At 41.4% G+C, this 27,862-nt stretch overlaps 1 protein-coding gene across 7 annotated transcripts; it reads left to right on the top strand.

Annotated features, from left to right (window-relative positions):
• Positions 1-166: 166 nt before the first annotated feature.
• On the top strand, positions 167-27,837 carry cobll1b (cordon-bleu WH2 repeat protein-like 1b). Of its 7 annotated transcripts, none has more exons than XM_079519070.1 (16): positions 167-751; positions 841-927; positions 10,018-10,074; positions 14,550-14,729; positions 18,345-18,552; positions 18,673-18,898; positions 19,015-19,059; positions 19,144-19,238; positions 19,427-19,663; positions 19,814-19,928; positions 23,695-23,832; positions 24,190-24,277; positions 24,354-24,442; positions 24,614-26,052; positions 27,398-27,546; positions 27,628-27,837. In XM_079519070.1, exons 2-15 carry the CDS (start codon positions 863-865, stop codon positions 27,503-27,505), a joined length of 3,090 nt encoding a protein of 1,029 aa, XP_079375196.1. In that variant the 5' UTR covers positions 167-751; positions 841-862; the 3' UTR covers positions 27,506-27,546; positions 27,628-27,837. The 7 variants fall into 7 exon arrangements, with proteins under 7 accessions (XP_079375196.1, XP_079375195.1, XP_079375198.1 ...); XM_079519069.1 differs by having other exon boundaries at positions 169-751; positions 27,649-27,837; XM_079519071.1 differs by having other exon boundaries at positions 170-751; positions 24,190-24,265; positions 27,649-27,837.
• Positions 27,838-27,862: the final 25 nt, after the last annotated feature.

Genomic DNA, 27,862 nt, shown 5'->3' with positions numbered 1-27,862 from the left:
ATTTCTATAAAATCGGCCACACGATGGCACTGTAACCAAATAAAGCATTCCTATTAATCACATTAGTACACAAAACAATTCCTTATTTGTTTCGAAGTAGGCAAGTAGCTATTGTGCGTCGGTCGTTTGTGTATTTCGCATTTCGTGTGCAACTGCATGTGTTATTTTGAAGTTTATATCTGCGGTCTGCTAGCTAGGTAGACTTTCTGTGCCTTCCAGTGTGTAGCTATAAGTGTATGCTTGTCAAACCCCCTATGGAAGAGAGAGCAAAACTGGACGAGAACGAGATAGACGCCCTACCTACACTACTGTTACTTACAGCGTCCAGCCGCAATGCAATGCCCTCGGTGTGCAGAGAAAAGTTGGCAGACTTGTGTGTATGGTGTCATGACTAAAAATTGTGTCGCTGTGCTGCGTCTGTTTGGATAGTTGAGGAAGGGAAGAAAAGTGTAGGTGCACTGGAATGCTGTGCGTAAAGAGGTGGAAAAAGGCACGGAACTTCTGGACAGAAAGAATGGATGACTGAACAAAACAAAATCGAAACGTAACAGTAGTGTTACCTTACGACTGGTGATATTGACAGCTGCGCCGAAAACAACATTAATGGTAAGACGTGGCCAAATGAATAGCCAACTATTTTAGATCAAATCTGTCGCTCGAAGAAGGGGGGAAAAGATTCATGACAGAGAAACCGATGACCTCATGTGGGATTCGCGGCTTCGCCCTTCTGCATCACTTCAAAGCAGCTAAAGTAAATGAACACTTTTCATTCTTTAATCATCTATTCTCTAGGTCAGAAGTCATTTGTGAAATTAATTGTTTTGTTTGTTGTTTGACTAGTCCGGGGGATTTTGTGTAACCTATGCAATTAGTCATGGATGATCGTGGATCCCAGGGTACTTCGCATCGACGACGCTCTGGTATGAGGTATGTAGGCTACCATATGATCTGTCATTTGGTTTGTCAGTAACTGTCATCTTTATCATTCTTTATCATTTAGATTAGAGGCATAATTAGAAGAACCTACGCAACCCATATAGCGCCGGGGAACATTTCCAGCTGTGCTGAGATATCTTGGAAAATGATATAAGGAAAAAGTGTCAAAGCTTGGAGTGGAATTTTCTGAAAAGGAAAATGTCTGAAAAAAAAAGTCTGCAAATTTGCAATGCACACTGAAATCGTGCTATAGTGAATGAATGAAACTTGCATTTTTGCAACTAATTGGGGGTATAAAAAAAAAAAAAAAGCAGTGCATAGCTTAAAGCTTTCTGGTCAGATTCTAACAAAATATCATCTTGGCTCTAGTCTTGAATCCCTAAGTGAAGTCACAGTTGTTGCAGACATTTCAACCTTTGAACTTTACTCATTTCCTGCTCTCAAAGTTGCACTGAGAAATTGCCATGACCATATGTAGAGGTCATGGGAAGCATTTAGAGGCAAACCAGTCTGCATCCCTTGCCTACAGTGATGAGCTGTAGTGTGAGCAGTGAGCTAGTGATGACTGATGACTGAGCTGTAGTAGCCTATGAGATTAACTTTTATTTTGTGGGAAGTATGCGGTCAGTGTGCTTAAAACCATTTCATTTCATATGCGCAATCGATCTCAAGTATTGATTTGCCCTGTCCAATAACAGTCAAAGAGGATCTACCTCAAAGTGTATGACACGTTGGAATTTCCCATCCAGTTTGGTCCAGGGACGTGGAGATGAGATGATCTCAGCTGCCTGTGTTCCAGTGGTTGGAATCATTAAAAAGAGGGAGTGAGTTTCCAAAGCTTTTTCCCCTTCTTCTTCTTTGTTTTTACACAGTTGCTGCTCATTCTTTTGGCATTCAACGGAGGGCTGCAGACTTATTGTGATTTTAATTAGAGGTACGATGGATAATTTGAAAGCTTGATAGCAATCCATTGGGATGTGTCCAAGTTGCTGCTTTGCATTGCAGTTTTCCACGGGTAAAACAACTAAAAATAGTATTTCTGCACATCATATGCAATTTGATGAAGAGAAAAGATGGCCTCGGTGTGACTACTATGAGACCATATTTCATAAGCATTGTGTAATTTGGTAGCAGAGCCACACTTTGGCAGGGGCGAGTTGCAGACTACCCCAATCTCTCTGTGGTTTGACTGTTATTTGGAAAAGAAAACCACTCTCTCCATAAGTGTGGCGTGGGGGAAAGCACATGTTCCCTGTCTTATTTGTGGCTCCTATATTTGGAGCCAATAAACCACTGCTTCTGAAATCCCACTCACTTTTGAAGTGCATTTGTATGTGAACACTTCATGTGACCCTCAATGCTATGCTGTATTTGTTAGCCAGCTACTGACATTGCCAAAAAAACACTAGGCCAGCTGTTCTCTAAGAAGTGCTGTTGGCACATAAATATATTGCTCATATAAAAAACGTATGGTTTGCAAAAATGCTGAAAAATGCTTACATTTATTTCGTCAGTTTCTATGTTTGTGGAAACTGGTACAATGATCTCTGAAGTTTTGTTTTCATAATTTCATTCTTTAAAAAAGCGCACCTGGTGTCATTTTGGAGGCTTGACAATTTGGCAGTACAGCATGGCTTTTCGTATTTTTTATTTTTTTCTCCATAGTGACATAACAAGTAGCATATCGATGGATTCTTGCTTAATATAAAATGCTCTCAGTCTGCTTGGAACTATTCCTAATAATTGGACACACCTTTAAAGCATGATCTCACATGGCTGGCTTTCCTCAGGGCAGAATGTGGAATTGGTTAAGGTATTGTGAATCCCCACAGCTGTTTCCAGACATGCAGGCAGTCCAAGGGCACAGCTGCTCACATGAATCCAGTGATGAAAACGATGGCTAGAGGGATCAGCCAACCTACAACAGACTCCCAGAGAAATCTAATTTAATTCTAAGATGGTACTAATGGACCGAAAGGGTCCATTTGTACACTCTCAGAGTTAAATGAACACTCAGGATTTTACAGTGAGAAGACCATCGATAGAGCATTAAGCAATTGTCAAGCTGAAACATTGCCCAAGCAAGATGTTACAAGAATTGTGTGTCATTATTGTGGAACAAAACACGTGAGACTATCCTTTAAGATTTTTAACTATCAGACCAAATAATTGAACCTCATTAAAAAAACACCCATTAAAACACACTATTGATTGTGTTATTTATTTGTGGGTAAAATTACTTAATAACAATTTCCCTTTGAAATGATCCAAATCTATACAAATGTAAGCTATCAGTGATAATAAATAAGACATGGTTCAAACAATACAACCATTTAAAAGTCACCCATATCCCAATAATGACCAATACATATCAAGGATATTGGAATATGACATTTTTGCAGTGTCTCAGGCTGATGGTCAAGAGTGTAGTGAAATGATGGAGACAATAATATTGACTTAAAATAGTTTGTAGCAAATTGTTGCCCAAGGAATATTCAGCATTGTGACGTCCTGACAGTGGCTTAATTTGAATACAGGGACATTTCATCTGAGGGATGTTGTGTTGTGCCTTCTGCTTCACAGAGCTAAATGAGACAAGTTGGCCAGCATCCAGAGGATGGGGAATAACGGGTTGTCTTTGTTGCCCTGTCGTAGTCAACCCACTGACCGTAAATACCAATGAATGCATATTACTGGCTTGTTAGGAAATCATAAACTCCAATTCATGAGTTGTTATAGATTGTTTTGAAAGAGAGTAGTGTATACAATGGGCAATGTTTTGGTCAGTGCCACTATTAAATTTACTTCAGATGACTTATTGGATACAACCCACCTAAACAAGCAGCGAGAATGCAAGATATGCAAATAGCCTAGAGGTCTTGGCACTTGGTCTGTCTGTGTCTGTTGTGCACTCGTCCAGTCCATAACAGATGGGTGCCTCCCACACTCAGTCTGCATGGCATTATGAATTGCTTACAATGAATTTGTTCTTTGTATGCTTTCAATAGGAACTGTTCATGTTCTATGTGAATGAGTTAAGTCATCACAAAACCGACTGCTTGCATTTGTTTGACCTCTTTAATCAGTGTTTGTCTTGGTTAGATGAAATCTCTCCGAAAAAGTGTCCTAACAACAAAGAGGTGGCATGTCATCAGTTGATTTGAACAGAACTGCATCTGTTTACTACGCAGTTCATTTGACTCTTCAGAGTTCAATTAACACTACAGATTGTTCTGTGTATGGTTTTGACAAGTTTGGAAAACTTAGCTAAGTGATGACAAACCTGAACTACTTTGTAAAAAACACATGCTTAAACCTGTGCAGTAATATATTAACCACTTAAATCATATACTTCATTGACTGCGGGCCCCAGGGCTCTATACCCGCTCCTTTTGCCCCCCCCCTCTACACCAAATCTGTTCATCGAAAATAGCAGATCTACATTGCAACACATTTTGAACTTGTTGATCTGCTATTTTAAACGAATGGTCGCCTATTAAGACATTCCCAGAATTGGGATGCTTAGGTTCATGCTTACCTACCTGCAAACCTGTAATATAGTAATATATTAACCTGAACCTAATTCAGACTAATAATAAGTACAGTATATACAGCTTCACATTTATCTACACTCAAAGTTCTATTGTTCTTTCAAAACATTCCAGTTCTTTGGGATTGTAGTTTGCTGTATGAAAACATTTATTATTATTATTATTATTATTATTATTATTATTATTATTATTATTATTATTATTATTATTATTATTATTATTAATAATAATCAGTGTCTGCATGCTTTTTGTGGAAACCTCTGTGCTTCATGTGACCAGCAACAGGGGAAAAGCACACTGGTGTGCCTTTGGTAGATGCCTCAGTTTACACAATGCAGCATTGTTTTAGAAGAAAGGACACAGTGTGATAGTTATACAGTAATTATGACTCAAGGGATAACTTTCTCTCTTCCCAAGACATTTTATGTAAAATGTTTGTCTCCCAGACAACTTTGAATTGAACTACTTTGAATTGCCTACTGTTTTCTGTATGTTATTCCATAGGCAGCTGCAAGTTTCTGTGTGTATCTGATGGATTTTAAATACCTGAAAGCGGTAACAACTTACAGTACTCAAATTCTACCCTCTTATCAAGTTAAAAGATATGGAGTTTGTGCATATACTTGGACTGAAACACAACTGCTTGTTGTTCACTTAATGTTTGGCAGATGTTTACCATTTTGTTGACCTTGCCAAGTCACTGGTTTGTCCTTGGGGAATGCTCTGGGCAAGAATATTTTAGCTGCACTGAGATAAGGTGTGGGGAGTGTAAGAGAGTCTAGCTCACAAGCTAAGATGACCTCCCCTGTTCTTGGGTCATTAATAAAGAACTGAAAGATTCAGCAAGGATTATTTGAAGTCTCATTATCAGTCGACATACATTACTGACTCTTTGACCTGCTGGCAGGCAGTCTTGCAGGGTTTTTCCTGGCTCAGAATGGGCCTTTGAGGGTGAGTATGACAGTAAGCATGATACGCCTGTGTTGCTAACTATGTGCTACACATATTTATGGTGTACAGGCAATAATGAACTTTACTTGTCAGAAGTCTATGTATTTCCTTGTTCGTTCTGATCATTAGATAAACAAAAATGTTAAGATGGAGGAAATAAAACCCCAACTAACTTAAATGCATTTAAAATTGATTGTATTACAACTTTGGAAGAGAGGCGGGCGTAAGTTTGAGGGAGTTGTGAGTGGAATTCCATCCGAAAAGGGCAAATGATTGGCTACAATCGTACTAGTGATTGATTTGTTGATAGGAAAAGAAAAGCGTGTTTTACTTGTGCACAGAGCGAGGATACATATTTTATTCTACATTCTTATCATTTTGATGCTAGTAGTTTTATCTCTATTGACTTGGCTATGTTGTGGTATTAAGTGATGTACAGTTTATATAGGCTATGGCTAATTGGCTATTATTGATTAATTGCTATGATTGCTGTATTGAGAAGCTTATAACACCTTGTGGTTGGTACAGTCCCTATATATATACCAGAAGTCTACTGTAAATAAGCGATCAGAGTATGCCTTGGGAGTTTGTGTTTGGTTGGGCCGGGGCGGGCGTGTGTTGGAACCCGTTGTGGGAAAATGGTTTTGTTTTGCCTAAAATAATAAAGGATACACATAGGAAGTGGGGAGTTCTCATAGGGTCCCTGTGCTTTTTTCTTCTCCCTAATCTCTTTCCATCCCACACGGCTCCTGGAGTAATGGCCTTTCCAGACCCTCTTTAAACAGCTTGTGTTTACTGTGAGTGACCTCTCATCAAATTACCAGCTGTGGCCCTGGCCCTGTGTTTTGTCTTTCCACAGGGATTTCACCCCCCCTCTTCTGTGCAACTCTTGAACCCCACCTCTCTGTCCAGTTCCCACTCACTAGTAGTACCACCACTTGCCTCTTTGTTGTCATTGAATGCGAGATCAACTCCGAAGTGAAAGTGTGTACGAGTCCGGCTACTGATGGCGAGTACCAAGACTGTTTAGCATTTTCAACCTGGCATTTCTATTTTAGACATGTGATTATACTGACAAAAAATTTAAATCTAAAAAAGAGAGATTTTTTGAAATGTGTGTGTGTGTGTGTGTGTGTGTGTGTGTGTGTGTGTGTGTGTGTGTGTGTGTGTGTGTGTGTGTGTGTGTGTGTGTGTGTATGTGTGTGTGTGTGTGTGTGTGTGTGTGTGTGTGTGTGTGCGCGCACACTCCCTGGATGCCAGAGCAAAACCTCTGCCCCGAATATTTCAAATTGGCGCTGCCAGGAGGCAGAGTTTTGCATATTACTACAGATGTTGTTCAAACATCACGCAAATTGGTACACAGTATCTCTATAGTCATGTGATCAAGATGGATCTGTCCAATTTTTCATATTCCATCCTGATTGGCTAACATTGGCTCCCAAAGTTTGCAGGATTGGTGTGTTTTGAGCAAAATGGCTCAAATCCTAAACACATGTGATTTCCGTGAAATGTTACACACACATTCGCACTAGGCAGAGGAAGAAATACCACCCTTTTCACATTGGCCTGTTATAGCGCCACCTGGAGGCCACAATAACCTACCTGACCTGGCGGAGACCTGCGCTCTGAGGAGCACTTTTTCTAGTTCCTGAATGAAAGACACCTCCATTGTTTCTCTTATCCATATACTGGAAAAGTACACCTCGCTAAAAATAGGGATTACAATTTAGACAAAATAGGCTATTATATTACATTGAGTACATGCTTTTAAATCTTTAGAGAATACTAGTCAAATAATGCACGGCTTATGGGAAATGCCATTGTAACATTGTTGATTTAAAGTTTTCATTGTGCTGTAGGAAATTTGCATGAGTAATAGAGTGTGACTGGTAGAAGCCAAGGTCATAGCTTCCTTCTTTTTGTTGCAAAGATTCAATAGATGGACCCCTTGCATAGGTTTTTCCACTGCAGATGAACTACTGCATGTCATGATCATAACGGTGTAGATTGTCCTGGTTTATACTGTATGTGACATTTATGATATTATCAGGAAATGTATTTCATTTTAAATGGTTTCCCAATTTGAGGTCATATAAATATTGTTTTGCAGCTATTGTAATGTGTTGACTAAATGAATTATGAAAGCCTTAGAACACTTGTCAGAGTGAATTGTGTCCCTGGTTTTGCAAAGTGATAAGTGCTGACAAGCCCTTTTCTCAGCCCTCACTGTTTACAGTATCGCCCATCTGTCTCTTTTATAGAACGTTGTTGAGTATTGAATATTAGCCATGCCTTTTCCTCGGTTTTGTTACTGAAACCACATTCTAAGTTGCACCATTTGCAACAGATTTATAGAGGGTCTGTTCAATTTCAATCAAGTGAAACTGATTTAAAAAAGAAAAGTAGCATAGTCATCCAAAAGCAAAACTTTTGACTTGATTACAGGTCATTTAAAATGGCAATGATGTAATGCCTTTATTTGTCTGATGTAATCATCTTCACATTCACAAAATCAGCAAGCTCTCTAATGTTATTTTGTAGTGAGCTAGCTCTCAGATGATGGGTGTGGCTTTCATAATGAAAATCAAACATGGGAACACAAAGCATCACCTGATTGAATTAAGTAGGCATTAATGTTCTATGGCAGTTTGAAGCAGCTATATAAATGCACCATTTTGAAACTCAACTTTGGTTCTCACTGTTCTCTAGTATGTCAACACTTTCTCCATCTATCCATCCATCCATCCATCCATCCATCCATCCATCCATCCATCCATTGTGGTGGATTATTAATAACTCATAACAGAGACTTTAAGAAATAATCGAGGAGGAAGAGTGGACTGAAACAATGTCACGTTTATTACAAGGAGTGGTCTGTACCAGCCCAGGGAGGTGAACGTATGCCAGCCTCCCTAGCTGTAGAAATGAGTCTCTCTTATACACAATGAAGAAACACAAATACATTTGAGGTGTGGTCAGTGGTCAGTCGACATGGTCAAACATGGGTCTTGGGTAAGAATAGGTCATCTTGACAGGTGGAAGCCTTGCTTCTTATGCTCTTTAAGGGAGAGTAGTATTCTCATCTTGAAACTCCCACTACACCATCCATCCATCTTCAACCGCTTATCCGTAGTCGGGTCGCGGGGGCAACAGCTCCACCAGAGAGCTCCAGATTTCCCTTTCCAGAGCAACATTAGTAACTTCCTCCTGGGCGATCCCGAGGCGTTCCAAGGCCAACGAGTCGATGTAATCCCTCCATCTCATCCTTGGTCTGCCCGGGGGTCTCCTCCCAGTGGGACATGCATCGAGGACCTCCCTAGGGAGACACTCGAGAGGCATCCTAACCAGATGCCCGAACCACCTAAGCTGGCTCCTCTCCAGGCAAAGAAGCAGCAACTCTAGTCTGAGTCTCTCTTGCTTGACTAAACGTCTCACCCTATCTCTAAGGGAGATGCCAGCCACCGCCGCTTGTATTCACGACCTTATTCTTTCGGTCATGACCCACACCTACACCCACACCCAGGTGAGAGTAGGAATGAAGATTGCTCTGTAGACAGAGAGCTTTGCCTTCTGGCTCAGCTCTCTTTTCGTCACAACAGTGCGGTACAGCAATTGCAATACCACCCCTGCTGCTCCAATTCTCCGGCTGATCTCCTTCTCCGTCCTCCTCTCACTCGTGAACAAGACCCCGAGATACTTAAACTCCTTCACCTGGGGTAATGTATCATTCCCTACTTGGATTGCACAATCCATTGGTTTCCTGCTGAGAACCATGGCCTCAGATTTGGAGATGCTGATCCTCATCCTAGCCGCCGTACATTTGACTGCGAACCGGTCCAGTGAGAGCTGAAGGTCTTGGACCGATGGTGCCATCAGGACTACATCATCTGCAAAAAGCAGTGAAGCAACCCTTAGCTCACCGAGCCGTATACCCTCTCCGCCACGACTTCGCCTCAAGATCCTGTCCACTATTTTCATATGCTGCCGAGATAGTCTCTCCACAGAGAACCTGGGTTGCAATATAACCTTGTGGTTTTCTTGGTTATTTCTCACTGGCGATGACCCCCCCCCATTCTCAAATTTGTGATAACACAACTTAGTTATTTTTTTAGTTACTCTACCTTAATTTATTAGCCAATTAAGCACTTAAGGTCTTAAGCCATCATGCACTTCACTACAACTAGAGCCGAATGAAAATCTGCTCATTTTATTTAGCTATTTTAGAAAATGTTTGTTTCTTTTTATTTGTTTTAACTTATAACGGCATAGTGCACAGTACACCCATGTTGTGATGTATTTCAGTGCAGCTGCTCTTCCAACTGGCCCTGCCCACAGGTTCATGTCTGTGCAGGGAGGTAAAGCTGATTACGGCTTTGCTTCTTACTGACAGTGGGGGAGTGCCTCTGTATTGCAGCCACGCTGTGTGCTACCGCTCTCCCGGAGACTCTGTGAGAGGGCCTCAGTGACAGGGATTTAGGTACAGGAGACAGATTTCTCTGATGTCACCGATGGGGCGCGGCATTAAGGTAGACCTGTGGCAGCTATACAGAGCCAAGTCTTTCTCTCTCTCTCTGCCCAGGGGAGATACTCAACAGCATGGGAAGTATTTAGGAAGAGGGAACCTCAGGCAAAATAGGTAAGGCAGAATAATGATTATTTGGCATTCTGCTTGGGTGAGTGGGTCTGTCTCATAGTCACATGGCCTTCCAACTTTCCACTTCTTTCTCCTTGCTATGGCTAGGCCTTTACTATTCTATACTATACTATACTATGCTATGCTATGCTATGCTGTACTGTACTGTACTGTACTGTACTGTACTGTACTGTACTGTACTGTACTGTACTGTACTGTACTGTACTGTACTGTACTGTACTGTACTGTACTACTATACTGTACTGTACTATACTATACTATACTATACTATACTATACTATACTATACTATACTATACTATACTATACTATACTATGTAAATGCACTGGCTTACTACAATTGGTATTGTAGAGGTCCCTTGTAATTATTGGTTATAAGTCCCATCCTGCCTTAACAAGCTTGTACCAAGCCTTAGATAATTACACTATTGAACACAAAACAAGAGATGGCCAGCGTGTGTATTTAGTGTGTCCTGGTTATGATTAAGCTAAGTTATGACATTTGGCTGAGATGGTGCATGCAATTGAGTAATTGTGTAGTGGCTTGTTGAAGCCTGTACAGTTGACTAGTTCCACAACTGCTCTTAAGTAGAGGACTGCGAGCCTCAGTGTGTTGTTTGAGTTCATGCATTGTTGCCGTTGTTTCTTAAAATATGCTGGGTGTTGTCTGAAGCGGGACAGGAGCAGGAAGCCTCCTTTGAGAACTTGTTTGCACCTCTGCCCATGAACCCACCTTTCCTCAAGGGGCCCACTACCACTACTAGCAGCTGGCAGCTGAGCTGAGCTGACATACCACAGCAGGCAGGCCTGATAAACTCCAGCCTTTCTCAGAAACTCACTGAGTAACAAGGTCAAATTTGAATCCTAAACACTGGCCTGGTTACCTCTTGGCACTACTCCTACACTGTAAAAACCAGAGTGCCAATTTAACCCTGAGAATGTACAAAATGTACTAAGGTTACATTTGTACACTTGGATTAACAAATGGCTAAATTAACACAGGATTGAACTGAATATATTCTTGTCCAGTTTTATATTTACTTACAAGCCAATGCCTTAAGGACAGTTCTGAAGAATTTCTCAGAAATGCAAGTTCTGGTTGAAGTCCCACCAGCTGCAACATTGTGCAAAGGAATGTAAGGAATTTGGACATGTCTCTCTAACAGTTATTTGTCAATAAGATTACGTATTAATAAGATCCATATTCTACTACTAGACAGATGTACTAATGTATTAATACTAAATACTATGATGTTACTAAATGTTTGTGTTCACAATTACACCCCCCACCCCCATATCTGTAACACCTCTCTTTGCCTCTCTCGTCACACTCACGCACGCACGCACGCACGCACGCACGCACGCACGCACGCACGCACGCACGCACGCACGCACGCACGCACGCACGCACGCACGCGCGCACGCACGCACGCACACACACACACACACACACACACACACACACACACACACACACACACACACACACACACATGTGCACAGTCCACACACACACATACATACATACACATTGCTCTCTGGCTGTCTTTCTGCCTCTCGTGCTTGCTCTCTCTATCTCTCTTTTTCTCTCTCACACTTACACACATAACCATGAAGGTATTCCAAGTATTTTTACATCAGAAACGGTATCTGGGGCTGTTGTTTGATAGCCAATAGAGTACACGACTACATCGTCACATAAAAAGAAACATGCCAAGTTGGACATTTGGCTTATGATAATATCCATTATAGGAATAACATTATTTATTAATTATTTATGCTTGTTTTGTCTGCGGTTGCATTGCATATCCCTCTCTGGTGTGAGCCAGCGAGGGCACCGTACACATAAGAATTTGTAGAATACACTGGTGCAGTTTCCCAAACATACGGTTGTGACCTATTTTGCGTCGCAGACCCGTGTTTTGAGTAGGGAGCGAGTAAATACCATGTTCCTGTCGCAATGTGACGCATTTGTGAGCGTGTAGGTCGGCTATTTTCACTAAATTGAAATACGGCTTAATGTTTCTTTATTGAATAAAATTGTTGTTTGCAGTGGTAACTGCAGGGGTTGTATTTGGTCTCCCTTCTCTTCTATCTATAGAGACATTTTGATCCTGTGGTTGGTAGGGTCTGAGGCTTTGATCCTGTGGTTGGTAGGGTCTGAGGCTCTCTATACTGGTTGACGTATTGCCGGAAGGCCGACATTCAGCCACTTGTGTGGGGGACCTGGGTTTGAATCTGGTGTGGGACACCCGGAGAGACACCAAATGTATCATTTGCGTCTCGAACTGAAAGGGTTTGCACTAGATATTTCATTGAAAAGTTATAACAGTTTAGCACCAGACGCTAACTTTATCTTTATCACAGTTGCTGCATTGTGAGTAAAGAGGACCCTAGTTGTAATGCTGCGGTTCTCAGGATTAATCTATGATGAAACACAACACATGGTACAATGACACAAAGGCCTGTTATTTCCTAGAGGTCTGTGATCATCTCTTACAAGTGTGTCCTGTCTGTGGCATTGTAAGGGCTTGTTTGTGTGCATCAGACCTCCCTGGGAAAACCTGTGAATGAGATCTCGGGTCAAGCTGCAACACGTTTTCCCCTTATTCAACACACCCAGAGCTTCTGAAAGACATGGGTTTGGACTGGAAAAACGAAACGGCATCCGTCTTCTTGTCTGTCACCTGCCTCGAAGTTCAAGGTTCAAGGATTGTTACATCTTGACTTGTGTACGGGTACATAAGAGTACGAATATTTGTGTTATGGTTCCTCAGACATTGTAGCACCAATAGTAATAATAATAGTGTTCTGTTGACATGGCTGGGCTAGCTCTATCCACAAACATAAGGCATACATTCTGCTTGGGCATTCTCTGATATATTAAGATTTCTTTCTTTGGAATTGGATCATTAATAGGGATTAATAGGGACAAAGCAAGTGGTGAGTGTGCTTGCTGCCGTCTACTTAACACTGATTTGTTCATGTTCATATCTAGTGGCTCCATGCAGACCCAACTGTGAATGTGAGCTTTATATTAATGTTTATGTAACACTCTTACTTCCTAGTCTGCAGTGCATCCTGTTCAGTGAGGGCTTCCTGGGCTCCTGGCACTGATCCTATTCTTTCACCGAAACCTTTCAACAACCTTTTGCTGTTACCAATGTTACTGAAGTGACTGAGATAAGCAGCGATATGATTGTTCCGCTAATGTGTGTATACACATTTCACTGTAGGGTGCTAGGAAATGGCCTTCTAGTGCAAAGTGTACTGGCATGGAGAATGACAAGCAACATTATAGCTGTGCAGCGACTTTGAATACGAAGGCGTAATTTGTTTGTGTGCTTGTCTGTGTCTGTGTGTATGTCTGCATGTATGTGCTTTCATTTCTATCATTGTGTTTTAGGACAGGAACCCCCTGGAGAAACTAATAATCCTTTCCAAGATGTGGCTTAGTGGGGCCTATAAACTTTAGACATTGTTCAAATTCCTCTTTGGGAGTAAGTTGGGCCCCCAGAAGAGACTGTGTGGGTTGTAGCTTGCTTGTAGCTAGTTTATGAAATAAACATAAATTCTGAGTATTAATGTAACTCTGAAAGTGTAGAAATTGACCCATGCAGTTAGCCTACATAAAAAAACACATATTTTTTAAATGCTGTTTATAAAAATACCGCTCTGCTCTCCTCTCTTCCCAGGGAGCCCAATCTATTTAATATGATAATGGTGTAATTAGCTTAGAGGGCAGACTGCTTCACAGTAAGGATTTCCTATATAGTAACAGATGGCTGGCTTTTCAGGCCACAAAATCTTAGACTAAATTAAGTCAGACAGTTTGCTTGTCCAAGACATTTTCTGTGGTTTATTTGTTTGTACATGCTGCTGGTTGTCTCACAATTGGCAGGATTCTCAGACAAACATTCAATAGTAACCACATAATTATAATATAAACACAATCACACTAAATTCAATTCACAATCACTCTACCAGAGTGAGGTTTACTGATACGGCACATAAGGTGTTATACTAAACTTACCTTGTACAACCAAAATGAGCTGTCCACCATTATTTATACTGGGATCACTTCTCTATGCTGTATTTGTCAGTCTCACATGCCTTGTCTCTTTCACTGCAGGCAATGAGTAAATCTCTCCACTTGAGTGTCTTGTGACTTGTTTGCAAAGTGGACTTGAGCTCTTTCATGTAATAGCCTCTCTTACTTTAACATGGGGGAGAAAGGATTCCTTTCATACTGTCTGATGCAGTTTGATTTTCAATCAGATTGTTGTCTAAAAAAATAGAAGGCAAGTGGTATTGGCATTTATTAATATATGTAACTACCATCTGTCACTTGTTTTTCTAACTGGTTAAGTTTGAAAGTCAATGGTTTGCCTTATGTACGGAACGGATGCTACAGTATTGTGAGAATAATGCATACTTTTCTTGTCATCCCAATAACAGGGTGTCAACCAAAAGCAAAGCCCCATCTCCACCAGTACTTATGAGCCTGGACTCTCCTGGCTTCTCACAGAAGTACCCAGGATACCCTCATCTGACCATGGATCAGAAAGAGAACCAAGATGTCTCTCTGGTGGTAGTACTACCTGGCGGAGCAGAAAAGACAACCACAGTCCCTTGCAGGTGAGACTGCTTAATGAAATAAATGCATATGGAACTCACACTGTATCAGCTATGCGTATTCGAGTGTAAGAAGTATACAGTATTTAATATTATACAATAAGATTTGAGGAATTGTTGTGTTCTCATTACGTGCCATGAATGCACACAACAGAGTTGCGTTCTGTGCCCGCACGGACAGTAAAATGAACGGACCAGGAAACTAGTGATGGCCCCCGTAAAATCACTGTATATGTTTCTTTTCCCTTTTTACCTCCTTTATGATGAATTCCTGTTCCCGTTTTGATGATTTGAACAAGGTGGACCCTCTTGTAAACAAGTGTAATGCTTTATTGGGTCGTCCACTCACAGTTAACAGTCTTTGTATTGAGTTGTGCTTGAAATGTACTGTAATTCTGCAAACTGTTAATAAATATTTCAATCAATCAAAACCAAAAGTCGTAATCCGCCATGTTCGTGTCACCCGAGGGCTCCTTCGGTGCTGCTAAAAGGACTAATATGTTAACTGCGAGGCAGAGGAGAGTTTTCATTGAGCTACAAAAATCGCCTAATTGCTAATCCAGACGCGGATGGAGAAAAGATTCAGAGAGAAATGCCGTTAACAGCTTATAACAGGAGTGAATGGAGGGGGACAAATTTAATCGGCCACCATAGCGGAATGAAATTGTCTTCTAGGGAAACAACACACGCCTACGGTACGTGGATGCGAGGCTAGTCTGTGTGCATAAAATTATAAAAAAAGACGTAAAAGACGCTATGGGCACAGAAAGAGTTCACTCATCTGGTAATCTGGTGGCGGAATTTATACTCGAAGACCACCACCATTCACTTCAATGTTAACCATCTTATTTTGAAAGCTGTTTAATTTTCAAATGGAGAAAGAGGAAGTAAAAAATCGCTATGTAACAATCGCTATGTAAATGTTATTTAATTCACCCAAAACATACATTTTGTAACCGGCGATCATATCGTTTATAGAAATGAGCCGCAAATCAAGCTTGTTTTGATAAAAAATGCAGCCTGGAAGAAGAATATGAGATAGGCTATTAGGATTCTAAAAACTCAGTTCCCATAGACAGCATAAGCTAGCGAACTTTTCACTTTCACTTTTATTTTTTAATCGCACCGGAACCGGAGTGTTACAGGTGCTAGCAGAACAGAGGGCCAAAGGACCAGGCGGTGAATGAGTTAATGTGCTTGAGGAAAACTGCCTTATGCATTTTGAAAGACATAACTCTTAGACTGAAAGGCTTTAAAGAGAAACAGTTCAGAGCTTTAGCTGAGACACAGTAGCATGACGTTGGTTTTGTATTATGTCATCCTTGCAAAAAATCTGTTCCAAAGAAGTTGAGTCAGAGAGGTGGAGCAGCTGAAGTTGTGGTTTTGGTGAACAGTACGTGTGCCATTTAAAAGAAAATATATTTATTGGCTAGACTTCTTTCTAGTACTATATGATTACCAAAGTGAAAATATAACAGTATGGTTTCATGCACCATTGCGTCGTGTAAACTCATGGCTTAATAAACCGATGCATATTCAGTACAAGCACATATATGTACAGTGGAAGTCTCACACTGTTGGATTTGAGCTGTGACCACACCATTTAATCAGATCAACATGTGTCAACACATCCACGTCAATGAGGCTCTTTAGAACAAGGTCTTTGTGTCCTTGTGTGTGTGTGCATGCGTGCGTGCATGTGTGTGCATGTGTGTGCATGTGTGTGCGTATGTGCGTGCGTGCGTGCGTGTGTGCGTACGTGTGTGTGTGCGTGCGTCTGTCTATTCACACACGCATACACACACATACACACACACACACACACACACACACACGCACACACTTTTTCATGTTTATTCACGATATCATTGTTCTCTCTCCTCACAGTGCACATTCCCTCATACTTTAGGTATCTTGTGCCCCTTGGCGTCTTGTGAAACACCCAAGGCCATTTTAATATAAAAGGATTAGGCATCAAATTCTTCACCTTCTTTTCTCTTTCTAAATTTGTTCAACCTGCCTGTGCAGACTTCAGTGAACTCATTATGATGAAGATTAAATGTTTGGCGTTGTATTTCAAAATCTTTTTTTCCCCTCCCCAATTTAGTAATTGCTAATTCACCCCCATGTGTACAGTCCCTGTCACTGCTAACCCTCTACTTGATTTTTGATACACATGGAGTTTCCAGCCAACTCTATTCAGGACCAGGAACACACTACGCCTCCCTCCCAGCTGAGCCATTGACAAACCTGTAGGAGTCGCTCGTGCAGCGACAGACCTTGCCCTCCCCTGCCGGCTTCTAAACCATGAACACAGCTAAAGTGCCTTGCAGAGTCGAACGTAATCGACACAAGAGTACATATATACTAATACTAATTGTGTTCTTTGGAGCACCCAAGCAATCTGGGGCCACCGGGCCCAGTAATGGGCAGTCACTTTACCCCTGTAAAAGGGAGAGCTGCATGTTGTTGCTAATGTAAAATATTACTGTATAATGTGTTGCAATGTTAGTATTCATTCAGATGACTTTTTAATCATTATTGACTTTTCAGTCATTCAGTCGGCCGGTTTTCCGTCCGTCCGTCCATCCGTCCTACTGGCTGCATGTACACCTTCTCTCCATGTCCCCTTCTGATTTTGGTGACCCCAAGGCCTTTCCCAAGACCAAAATGCCCAATTGCACCCAAGATTCAGTTGCATAATTAAATGATGCTTAGTGCCTCCATGCTCCCTCTAGCTCCACCCTTGCCAAATGTACAGCTTGCATGCAAGTCATAATCGAATGGGTTGGATTACCAAAATGTCAACTTTGCACACGAGATATCTCATACTCCAACAGGCAGATTGCAGGATGAACCCTATTGATTTTAGTGAGCCTTTCCTCTAGTTAGCTAAATTTAGCCTACTGGTTGCCTCACTTGCCTGTAAGGAGCAGCACAGCCTCTAGGGGCGACATGCAGTGCTTGTATCACTTGTGTTCAATTTATACTTGTAAAGGTTTGTCTTTATATTATAACATACAGTATATCTTTCACAAAACCCATAACAAGTACAATTACCTTGTTAGATTTAACCACACAACAGACAGCTAACTCTACTTCCAGGATGCTTTTCCACTGTGACAAGCAAGCATGTCAAATCATTTTATTAGATCCCTAGCTGAATTAATGAGGATTTCCTATTTTGCAGTGCACCACTGGCACTAAATCAGATTTGCCCTCCATTACTAGCCTGGCTAATAAACCAGACTCAAATCACACTGTCGTGTGGTATTTGAGTCTGGAGATGCTGTGTATGGATCTTGTTTCCCGGGGGGGCGGGTTCAAACATTTTCTCTTTGACGCAATTGGTCAGTGCTACTGTCAGTCAAAGGTCTCAAGCATTGAACGTCACTGTACCAAAGCCCGCCCATATTGCATACCGTGTCCCGATTGGCCACACCAGTTCTCTGGTGTAGGAAATGGGCGTACAATTGAGCCTCTCCAGACCGTAATCCGCCGGCAAGCAATTCTTTTTTGCCAACGGTTGATTCGGTCTGGCTTATTAGCCAGGCTACATTACACCCACTGATGACTAACTGTTTGTCTTTGTTTGGGTGTGTCTGTCTTGTCTTTCAGCAAACCCCTGATGGATCTCCTTGTGATGCTGTGTGCCAAGTATCACCTGAACCCTTCTAGCCACACCTTAGAGTTGGTCACCACCAACAGAAATCACATCAAGTTCAAGCCCAATGCTTTGATAGGAACATTGGAGGCAGAGAAAATCCTGCTAAAACCAAAAGGAATGGAGGATAAGAACAAGAAAACCAGCCCACAGATGCCTGAGGTACTGATGTCTCAAGTTTACGCCTCACGTTTTTGCTGGCATTATTTTTTTGGCATATTGTCATCTTTCATTTCCACTAAATAAACTGTATGTCAAAGAGGCTTTCTTTGTTTTCTCAAGGCGACTGTTCGGATGGTGATAAACTATAGGAAGACTCAGAAAACGATACTACGAGTCAATCCCAGAGTCCCCCTGTCCGAGCACTTACCAGCCATCTGTGAGAAATGTGAATTTGATGAGCAGACAACAGTTTTGACAAGAGATGTACAATCACAGGGCCCTTTGGATTTGTCAAATTCTCTCAATGATTATGCCATAAGGGAGGTATATGCAAGGGACACAAAAGGTGAGAGCTAATCGCATATAATAACAATTTCCATTGTATAGCCATGTTAGCCAACACTCGAAAGTGAATAATGGATTATTTTACTGCTGTACTACCTGCTGTCCTCTCACATGCAGACCAGCCTCCCTCGCCTGTCTGTCCAGCCTCACCAACACTTTCAGGTAGCTCAGCTTGATTCCATCATGAATAGTTTGTGCACTTTATGAAAATGTCACCAACCATATTAACAAGACTGTTCTTTACAGATACTGTGACACCAGGCAAAGATAAAATCCAGAAAGAGAAAGAAAATAAAGGCCTTTTCAGCATGTTTAGAAGAAGCAAGAAAACATCAGAGCAGGTAGAAGATTGGCAACAACACATTAGTTCTTCATTTCCACATGCTATGAGAATACGAAACGACACGATTTATTTGTACATAGGGAGGGTTGATTTCTTTGGGCTGCCATTGGTTGAAGCACAACATTTTTTTCTTTCTGGAAATGGGCCTCTTATCATGACCTGTGACTGGATGTTTGTTCTTTAAAGGGAATGACAGCCAGCGCTCCAGCTTCCCCAGTACTAGTGAGCAAGCCTCGACCTCTCAGCATGGCCTTGCCCAGCACAAACTCCTCTCCATTCATCTCCACCACTGTACCGATCGACGCGCCAAAGAAGAGACGTGCACCCCAGCCCCCTATTCTTGTGTCCCAGAGCTGCCCGTCAGACCTCAACACTCGCCAGAGACTCAACTCTGAACCTGAGGCCCAATCTGATAGTGACCAGGTGAGTGACTATTGGCAAGGGAGCCACTCTGACTGCTTGAGAGCTTCATCTCTTTACTTGCATGGACAGCACACTTTGAGAAAGATTTTCGTGTTCAGGTGTATTGATTGCTTTAGTAAACTCACCCATGGTTTGTGTCCTCTAATGTAGAAGTCTGGTATAAGTCGAGGATCCTCGGCCGAGTCTTCCCTGAAGAGAACCAAGCGCAAGGCTCCTCCACCCCCTGTTGTTGTCCAAGATAAACCTCTAAATGGGAGTTCACAAGGTTTGTTGTTCTTAACAATGTCTCTCTATGTTTATCAGTGGACTGACTTTTATTTTGTTTATTTCAAAGGTAGTTTATGAATTTATAAAGACGGGAAAGAAGTTGTGATATTTGAGATATTTGGGCCTTTGTACTTTGCCCTGAAAGTCAACAAATCAGATCCATAGAAAGTCCATGTTTTGTATTCAGACTTCAACAGTGCAGTTGTGCTGTACCTTTCTTTCCATTTGACTCTTTCGCCTCCTAGTGGTCATTCTGAGACAATGAATCAAAAAAACAAACATTTGTAAAAATGCAGCAGTCAAAGACTCGGGGGATGATTTTATTAAGTTGGCATTCTGTTTAAAATTGCAGATTTTGAGTCGTCATTGGAAGGCGAGTGAGAATCAGTAGGGGTGCTGTTGCTGCTTCCTTCTTCCGTCTATGCCTGCTTCTGTGCTGTCAGTCTGTTTCACCTCTTCAGTCCTCAAACATTTGAACTGTTTTTCCTCCTTCACCTTCACCTGCACTCTGACTTCTGTATCTGCATGATACCGACCTTGTTGCCACGGACTTGATCATTTTCCATTTTCACTCTTTACTCATCCAATTCACAGACTCTCGTAATTAGCAGTTTGCAATGACATCTTGGGTGACCAGATACAAATTGTTCATTTGAGGGGAAGAAGTATGTGTAGGACAACTGGGACACAGGCAACGTATTACTTAAGTTGCTATTAAAAATGCCTTATGTCATATTCTACCTATCATTTTGTTATTAAACCCCTCTGGCGTCTCACATTTTGTTGGTATGGCCGACATGGTACTGTAGCCCAGGGTATATTTCTCATGTTATATTAACATGCTTAAAACACATCTTGAAGGAAAAGAGACAACAAGAGTGCTTTACAACAGAAAGCCAACTATTAGGGGACTAACTGTACTATTAGGGCATATTTGAACACTGATGCCTGCAGGTCACAATGTGGGACAGGGTTTCAATTTGTGGGAACACTGAAAAGTCTTGGAAATGAGGGACTGTCTCACGCAAAGGGGGACAGCTGATTTATCAGATTTATGTTTTACAACTGATAATGTTTCAATATAACCGGAAGGTGTCAAAGTAATCATTGATACATTCCAAATGTATTTATACTGAGGATTATTTAACTATTTATTTGTTTGTCTTTTGGCCTCTTTGTTCACTCATTCTCTAAATATTTGCATGTGTTTTTCTTCTACTTTTCTACTTTTTTTCACAAGAAATTATGTAAAGCGGTGCTCTACATAATTTGTATGACATTGTATGTGCCTTACTGGTCAATGATTCACGAATAATTTCTGTATGTTTCATAAATACCAGACGGGTATCTGAAACTAATTAGATGTTGGTGTAGTTGACAGTTTACAGGTCAGTTCAGATGTTTCATAACAATTTATGAAACATCATTATTTTAGTTTATTTAGTTTAATAGTCATTATTACACCTATGTATCAAAGCATTGTCTACACTCCTACAAACAAACATTTTGATTGGAACTATGCATCAGTACTCTAAGCAGGTACAAATAAATCCTGCCAAGATCTGTGTACAATAGCCTGATAAATACACTTTCATCTTGGAAATGTGTGTTCAGAATGGAAATTATAGATGAGGAACTGGGTTATCAGTGCACTTGCTTGATTACATAATGGTTGACTTGCTTCTCAAAGTCCATTATAGCCCAAACATTGCAATCTACATTGTGGACAGACAGTCCATCAGAGACCCAAGAGAGGTTTCTGTTTTCATTTTCATGGACTGACCTGTTTTGTTTTGAATCACTCTCTACATGTTTTGACGTTGCATCATACAGACTAGAGCCTTACATTTATTAGCTATTCTTTCTGTATGAAAGATACTTCAACAGCTGTGTGTCTCCCAGATTTCATAAATAAAAAGTGTCATGATAGATACTCTACTATAATGTAGCATACTGTATACATGATCATGTATTGCCTTATTAAGGGGCCAAGCCCGTAGCCGGGAGCCGGGAGATAAATCCCCTCCAAATTACTTAAACATGATCACAGGGGTGACATGACATTGTAATTCACTAGCAAAATATGTGGGAGGTGCCTATATTAGCGATTGAGGCAACCACACCGTGCCATTTTTTCCAGAATTTCATCTTTCGAGTTATTATTATTCCCCCGTTTTATGCATACATGGCAGAAATATCTTTACCGTGCAGTCATTGTTTACGTAATTTGGCAATATGGTAGAGGACTATGTCACCGAAACCCACAACAATTGCCCAAAGGGTGGCACTATAGCGATCAATTGAATGCAAAACTTTGAATAGGTATTACTCGTGCCCTGTTTGAGCAATTGCCATGGAACTTTGATACACATATGCGTCTCCTCATGCTGAATAACCTTTGCAGGCTCACTTTTGACCTCAGACCTTTAGATCTCCCACTATTTTGAATTATATTCTTAGTGTTCTTCTGACAGCGCTCCAGGCCAAACCGTGCAGTAATTTCATGAAAACCTGCAAATGTTGGGGTGGCGCTATAGCACAAAGTTTTTATTGATAGTATCAAGTGAGGATGGACAGAAAAGAGAGAAGGGGAGAGACATGGAGCAAAGGTCGTCATGAACGGGACTCGAACACATGTGGCATGCGCCTGGACCACTTGGCCACTTAACGTGTACCCATGAAACTTCATTACATATAATGCAAGCGGCATGCGTCTCCGCGTGATGAACAACTTTCATAGGCTTACTCTTTTACTCAGCTAAAATGGTCATTTGTTAATTACATTGTCTTCTTTCTCTCAAGTTCAGTCTTCTGTTTCTATGGCTTATTGTGCGTATTGTATTGCATTTTGTAGATTGCATATTCCGGCCCCTGTATCGCTGCTTGCAGCTAATATACTCTTGAGTTTTTCCGGAGAGATCAACTTAAGAGGGACACATCACTAGCCTAGCCTGACATTTTCATTTCGTTTCACTCCAGGCTAGCGATTCAGGGGCTGGAGCTAGGCTACACTAGCTCAGCTGTAATACAAGTCACAAGCTGAGCACAGTGAAAAGCTCCTGCTTTTGCTTAAGCAGTTTTAAATATTCTGTCTACTCGGCTCTTTGATTGCCCTTGAAGTGCTGAATTAGGAAGTAGATGAGGGGGTAATCTCTCTGCTGTCGGGAAGAAACCACCTAACTCCAAAATGTAAATTTTTCAGAAAATGAAAAATATATATTTTTCTGGAAATGAAGAAAACCTTACGTATATTTTGAAAACAGCAATATTGCCTCATCAAAGTTGATATTGTGACTTTATATATAGTTAATTACTTGCATGATTTGGTGGATTTAGCTGCTTTAGCAGACAGTTTGAGGGTCCTTGGAATTAAGACGTTTTGTCTGAAGCGCTTATTACTACTTTCCATTGGTTCAATGGTATTTTAACCAACAAAGGGTGTTCAATAGCACTGATTTATGCTAATAAATCAAAGACCTAATGGAGTTAGGTGCTTTCCTCCTGACAGCAATGAATTATGTTGTTATGAATGGGTAATGACATTAATATTTAATCAGAAATAACTTTAAACGTTATGTTGTCCTAGTTATTTGGGTAGGTATAACACAATTACAATTATTCTTTTGAATATTGTACAAATTGCCCTTAAAACTCTTTTTGGATGGTTCTGCCAACAGAGTTAGACTGTTTCTCTTTCAATTTATATTAGCTATTTTACTTTCATAGGATCTCACCATTGTATATTTTTTGTGCTGTTGTTACAGAGAACACTGCTAATAACACACTGGAGGAGATTGTGGAGCAGGAAGAGAGCACTGCCTCCATCGTCTCTGGAACTGTGAGCGATGTCCCGGGAGATGACACCAGTCTCAACCTGTCAGTGGACGTCTCCTTGGACCAAGGTTATTCCTTTTGCATTTCAGGTTTACTTTTGATTCATTTTAAAATAAAAGTGGGGTTTCTAAACTTTGTAGGTTACTCTGTTGCGGTACTTTGGGGCAGGATTTGAGAAAAATAGCAAATATAACTGATCTACAAGCTCACAACATGTCATTATGCATATGCGAGACATTGTGAGCTTGTAGTCTTGTAGTCTTTTTGACAAAGACTTAAACAGACTTTTTATCTATGATTTTTGTTAATTTGTATTATTATTATATTTATTATTATTATATTTATTTATCTAATACATCCGTTTTTGTTTAGTTAGTTAGTTATTTATTTATTTTGACATGTATAATACCTCTCACGATCCCCAGATGCTGAGAAGCTGAGCTTGCCACCCACCGAGGTTTCCCGGGAAGATCATTCGAGTGATTTGTCCTCAGATGGCAAGTACGAACTCAAGTATGGCTTCCTAAGAATAAGGCACACTTCTCGCTCTGGTATCTGGAATGCTTTAAATGCTCTCTGTATTTGACAGGTCAATGGAGAGCACAGCAAATGATTTTGATGCGCACAATAATCCGAGGCTAAGTGCTGATATGGATTTATCTGAACCAGCAGATAGTGGTGGGTTGACACTAGGATTACATTTTTTGCCAGACATTTCCTGTTAAACTCTGTTTCTGTACGTCTATTTTTCTATGTCTGTTTGGCACACTATTTCTGTGTAGGTGTTTTGTTTACATTTCTGCTGTAAAATGGGCATTCTATCATATATGGTTTTGTTCTCTACAATAGAGAGTGGTCCATGCCAAGTTGAAGAAGTAAGTCAGCAGCCAGCATGTGAAGAGTCCCCAGCTGAAATGGCTAAAGGTGAATGCAGTACTGTATGCTGTGGCTCCCCCAGCCTACCGGCCGAACCTGCAACTCAGGCTGCAGAGGCACAAGCCTCTGTTCAGGCAAACACTGAAACCCCCCGGGAAGAGACTGGCGGGTTTGAAAGCCCAGTGGCCAACGGCACACCACGCCCCCATGGAGAAGATGCTCAGGATCTCACTCCACTCCCCGAGCCGTCGCAACAAGATGCGGACAAAGTTCTCTCCTCGGCTCAGCCAGCCAGCACTGGATCAGTGGGCCAGAAGAAAGATATGGCCACGTTCACAGAGGACCTGAACCCTCCTGACCCGAACCCTGCCTTATCTCACACCCCAGACACCTCGGAATGCCAAGAATCAACACCAAGTCCCCTCGCTGCAACAAAGGCACCTTCTATTTATGCCCAGGACTCTGAGCCAAAACCTAAGCCTTCCAATGAGCTGACAAGGGAATACATTCCCAAGGTGGGGATGACAACATATACCATTGTGCCTCAGAAATCTCTGGAGAAACTCAGATATTACGAAGTTGAGCTGACTCTGGAGTCACCACCACCACCACCTGTGGCTCCAGAAAAGGACCTGGATATTGTTTCTCTTCACCTGGAGGAGGGCACGGCACAACGGGAACAGCCAGAAGTCCCAACGCAACAAACACCCAGGGAAGACTCACTGCTGTCTGATACTACTACTATTTCTACTACTACTAGCCAGAGCACTGTTAACGGAAGTATGACTGAACCCATTCATTCCCCATTGACACCAACAGGTTTACCTGCAACAGATGACAAGGTCTCATCCCCAACTAATGGGGGATTCCAAGCAGGTTTGACGACAGAGGGCAAGGAAATGAAAATTCCACCCGCAACTAAACCTAAGCCTGGTTCTTTCCGCTTGGCACAGCACAAAAGAACACCTGGGTATTATGTAACCTCGGCAGCAGAGAAGCGCCTCACTCCTGGGGCTGACCAGAGGGAGGCTCCAGGCAGCCTAGGGAGAGAAAGCCTGCCTCCTCCTCCACCACCTCCTGTCCAATGCCCAGAGGAGCCAGTAGGGGGTGCTCATGTTGAACTGAACCCCAAAGAGGATGACAAGATGAATGTGCCCATGATGCGACTGGCCAGGCAAAGTAGTTTGCCCATCAAAGGGCCAACGTTAGGGTTAAGCCTGGAAAAATTAAGGAGTTTTGCAGCCCCTAGACCCTATACTCCCACAACACCCTCCCGCTTTGCACAGGCTGTGTCCTCAGCTGTCAACAGGACAAATTCCTTATCCCATGGGCCACGGTCTCCTCAGTCGCCAGTGTCACCAACCTCTCCAGTTACAGGTCGCTTTTCAATGAAAGAGTCAAAAGGATCTAAGGTGAGTTGTTGTGTCACATCTCATTTTTATATAGAAAAGATGGCTGCAAACAATGTAACTCCTCCCACAACTGTTTTTATTTCGTTTTTTTAATTGCTAATAGATGATTTTTATTTTAGCCAGCCTATGCCTAGCCTATGCCCAGCTTTATATGTCTTTGTGTACCCCATAGCGATGATTTCATTGGCTGAGGGTTTAAACAGTGAGGACGCCAAAGTGATTGGCCGGAATCAGAATGTGATGATGTATGATAATAAGAGCGCCCCTCACATCACACTAGGGAAGGAGACAGTAAAATAATCTTCCATTGGAGAGTAACCTTTCTATTTATTTTCCTTTTTTAAGTTAGAAAGCATTCTGCAGGCTGCAGGCCACCAAGTCGACGAGCACATAAACCAAATATAATTTGTGCTGTGCTTTACGATTTCCATAATTGCACAATTCAATTCAATTTGTTAAAGTAATGGAGTATAGGAGACTAGGAGAGAAGATGATCTGATCTTTCTGAGATTTCTTTGTAATCGTGAAAATCTGTGCACATTTTTGAATATACCATATATTTTTAGCAACATTTTTTACTCAAATGTTTGCTTCTGGGGGTTTGGAGATGGGGATCCCTACCGACTCACCTCAGATCAGAAGAGGACAGAGGAAAAGAAATTAACAAGGATATAAGAATCCATTTTGATGGAATTTAGCAACATAAGTTTCTCAGAATACTGTTAGGACATTTGTAGAATCGGCCTACGGTCTTAATGTGATTCATGAAATGCTATTTTTTCCCGATTCCATTCTGTATGAAAGTATGAGAATAGTAGGACATAAAAGTTACAGATTGCTTTAAGCATAAATACTGTATACACAGTTCTGTCTCTGTCTGTATGTCTATCTATGAAACTCCACAATGAGCTTTTGTTCAGAATAGAGTATGAGGTTGACCAAAAGCCCTGCCAAACAATTGCGCCAGCAGATTATCCCACCTCTTAAACACCTTGACCCGTGGCACTATGCTCCCTGCGAGCCACATGCAGGCCTGTTTGTGTGGTGCTACGACACATCTCCTCTGAGCTCTAGAGATCCTGTGAGTCTCTCAGCAAATCAAATCTACACGTCATATGCTGTGCATACGAGACTGTGCTGTGCTGTGCTCACTCGTGAAATGATTCCAGCACATAATGTTGTTGTACAGGTGTGATACAGCAGTGTATCTTCTTTCCTCAGTGTTAAACTGAAATTACAAATTTGACCAACTTAAATTAACACTGAGGATTTGACAGTGCACACTTTGTTCAGAGGAGTCTTTGGTGATTGCATTGCATTTTGTCTACGTCTCTGCCAAACACAGGAGAGCGACAATGGGGAGATGGGCGAGAAGGACAAAGCCTCCACACTACAGGGAGGGGCGGAAGAACCGTCAGCTCCTGGAGGACTTGTTCAGCCAGCAGTGCCTTAACCATTAACTTAGCTGACCACAGATCAGCTGAACCATCTACTGTAAGGAAAATACAGTGTTTTCTTTTTCATCTTTATGTTGTGTCAGTGACACAACACACATTTTATTCAATCTAATTGCAGCATTCCTTTTTCCCTCTCTAGGAGCAGACTGTTGTACCTTCCATGGGTTTGCCCAAGACCGTGACACATGACTAGAAACCATTTTTTTCTGTTTTACCTCCTTGGGTATAGTCTCAGTAAGAATGTACATACAAAACAAGAGGCTGTGCTTTGATAATAATTAATTGCTGTATTTCTCATACGTCATGTTATAAAATTATATTATTCTTGTCTGTTTTTATTTTGCATTAAATGC

This window comes from Electrona antarctica (assembly GCF_951216825.1).
Source record: "Electrona antarctica genome assembly, chromosome: 13".
In the NCBI taxonomy this organism is placed as follows: domain Eukaryota; kingdom Metazoa; phylum Chordata; class Actinopteri; order Myctophiformes; family Myctophidae; genus Electrona; species Electrona antarctica.
The sequence above is the reverse complement of the archived record's forward strand: the minus strand, read 5'-3'. Positions and strand labels throughout refer to the sequence as shown.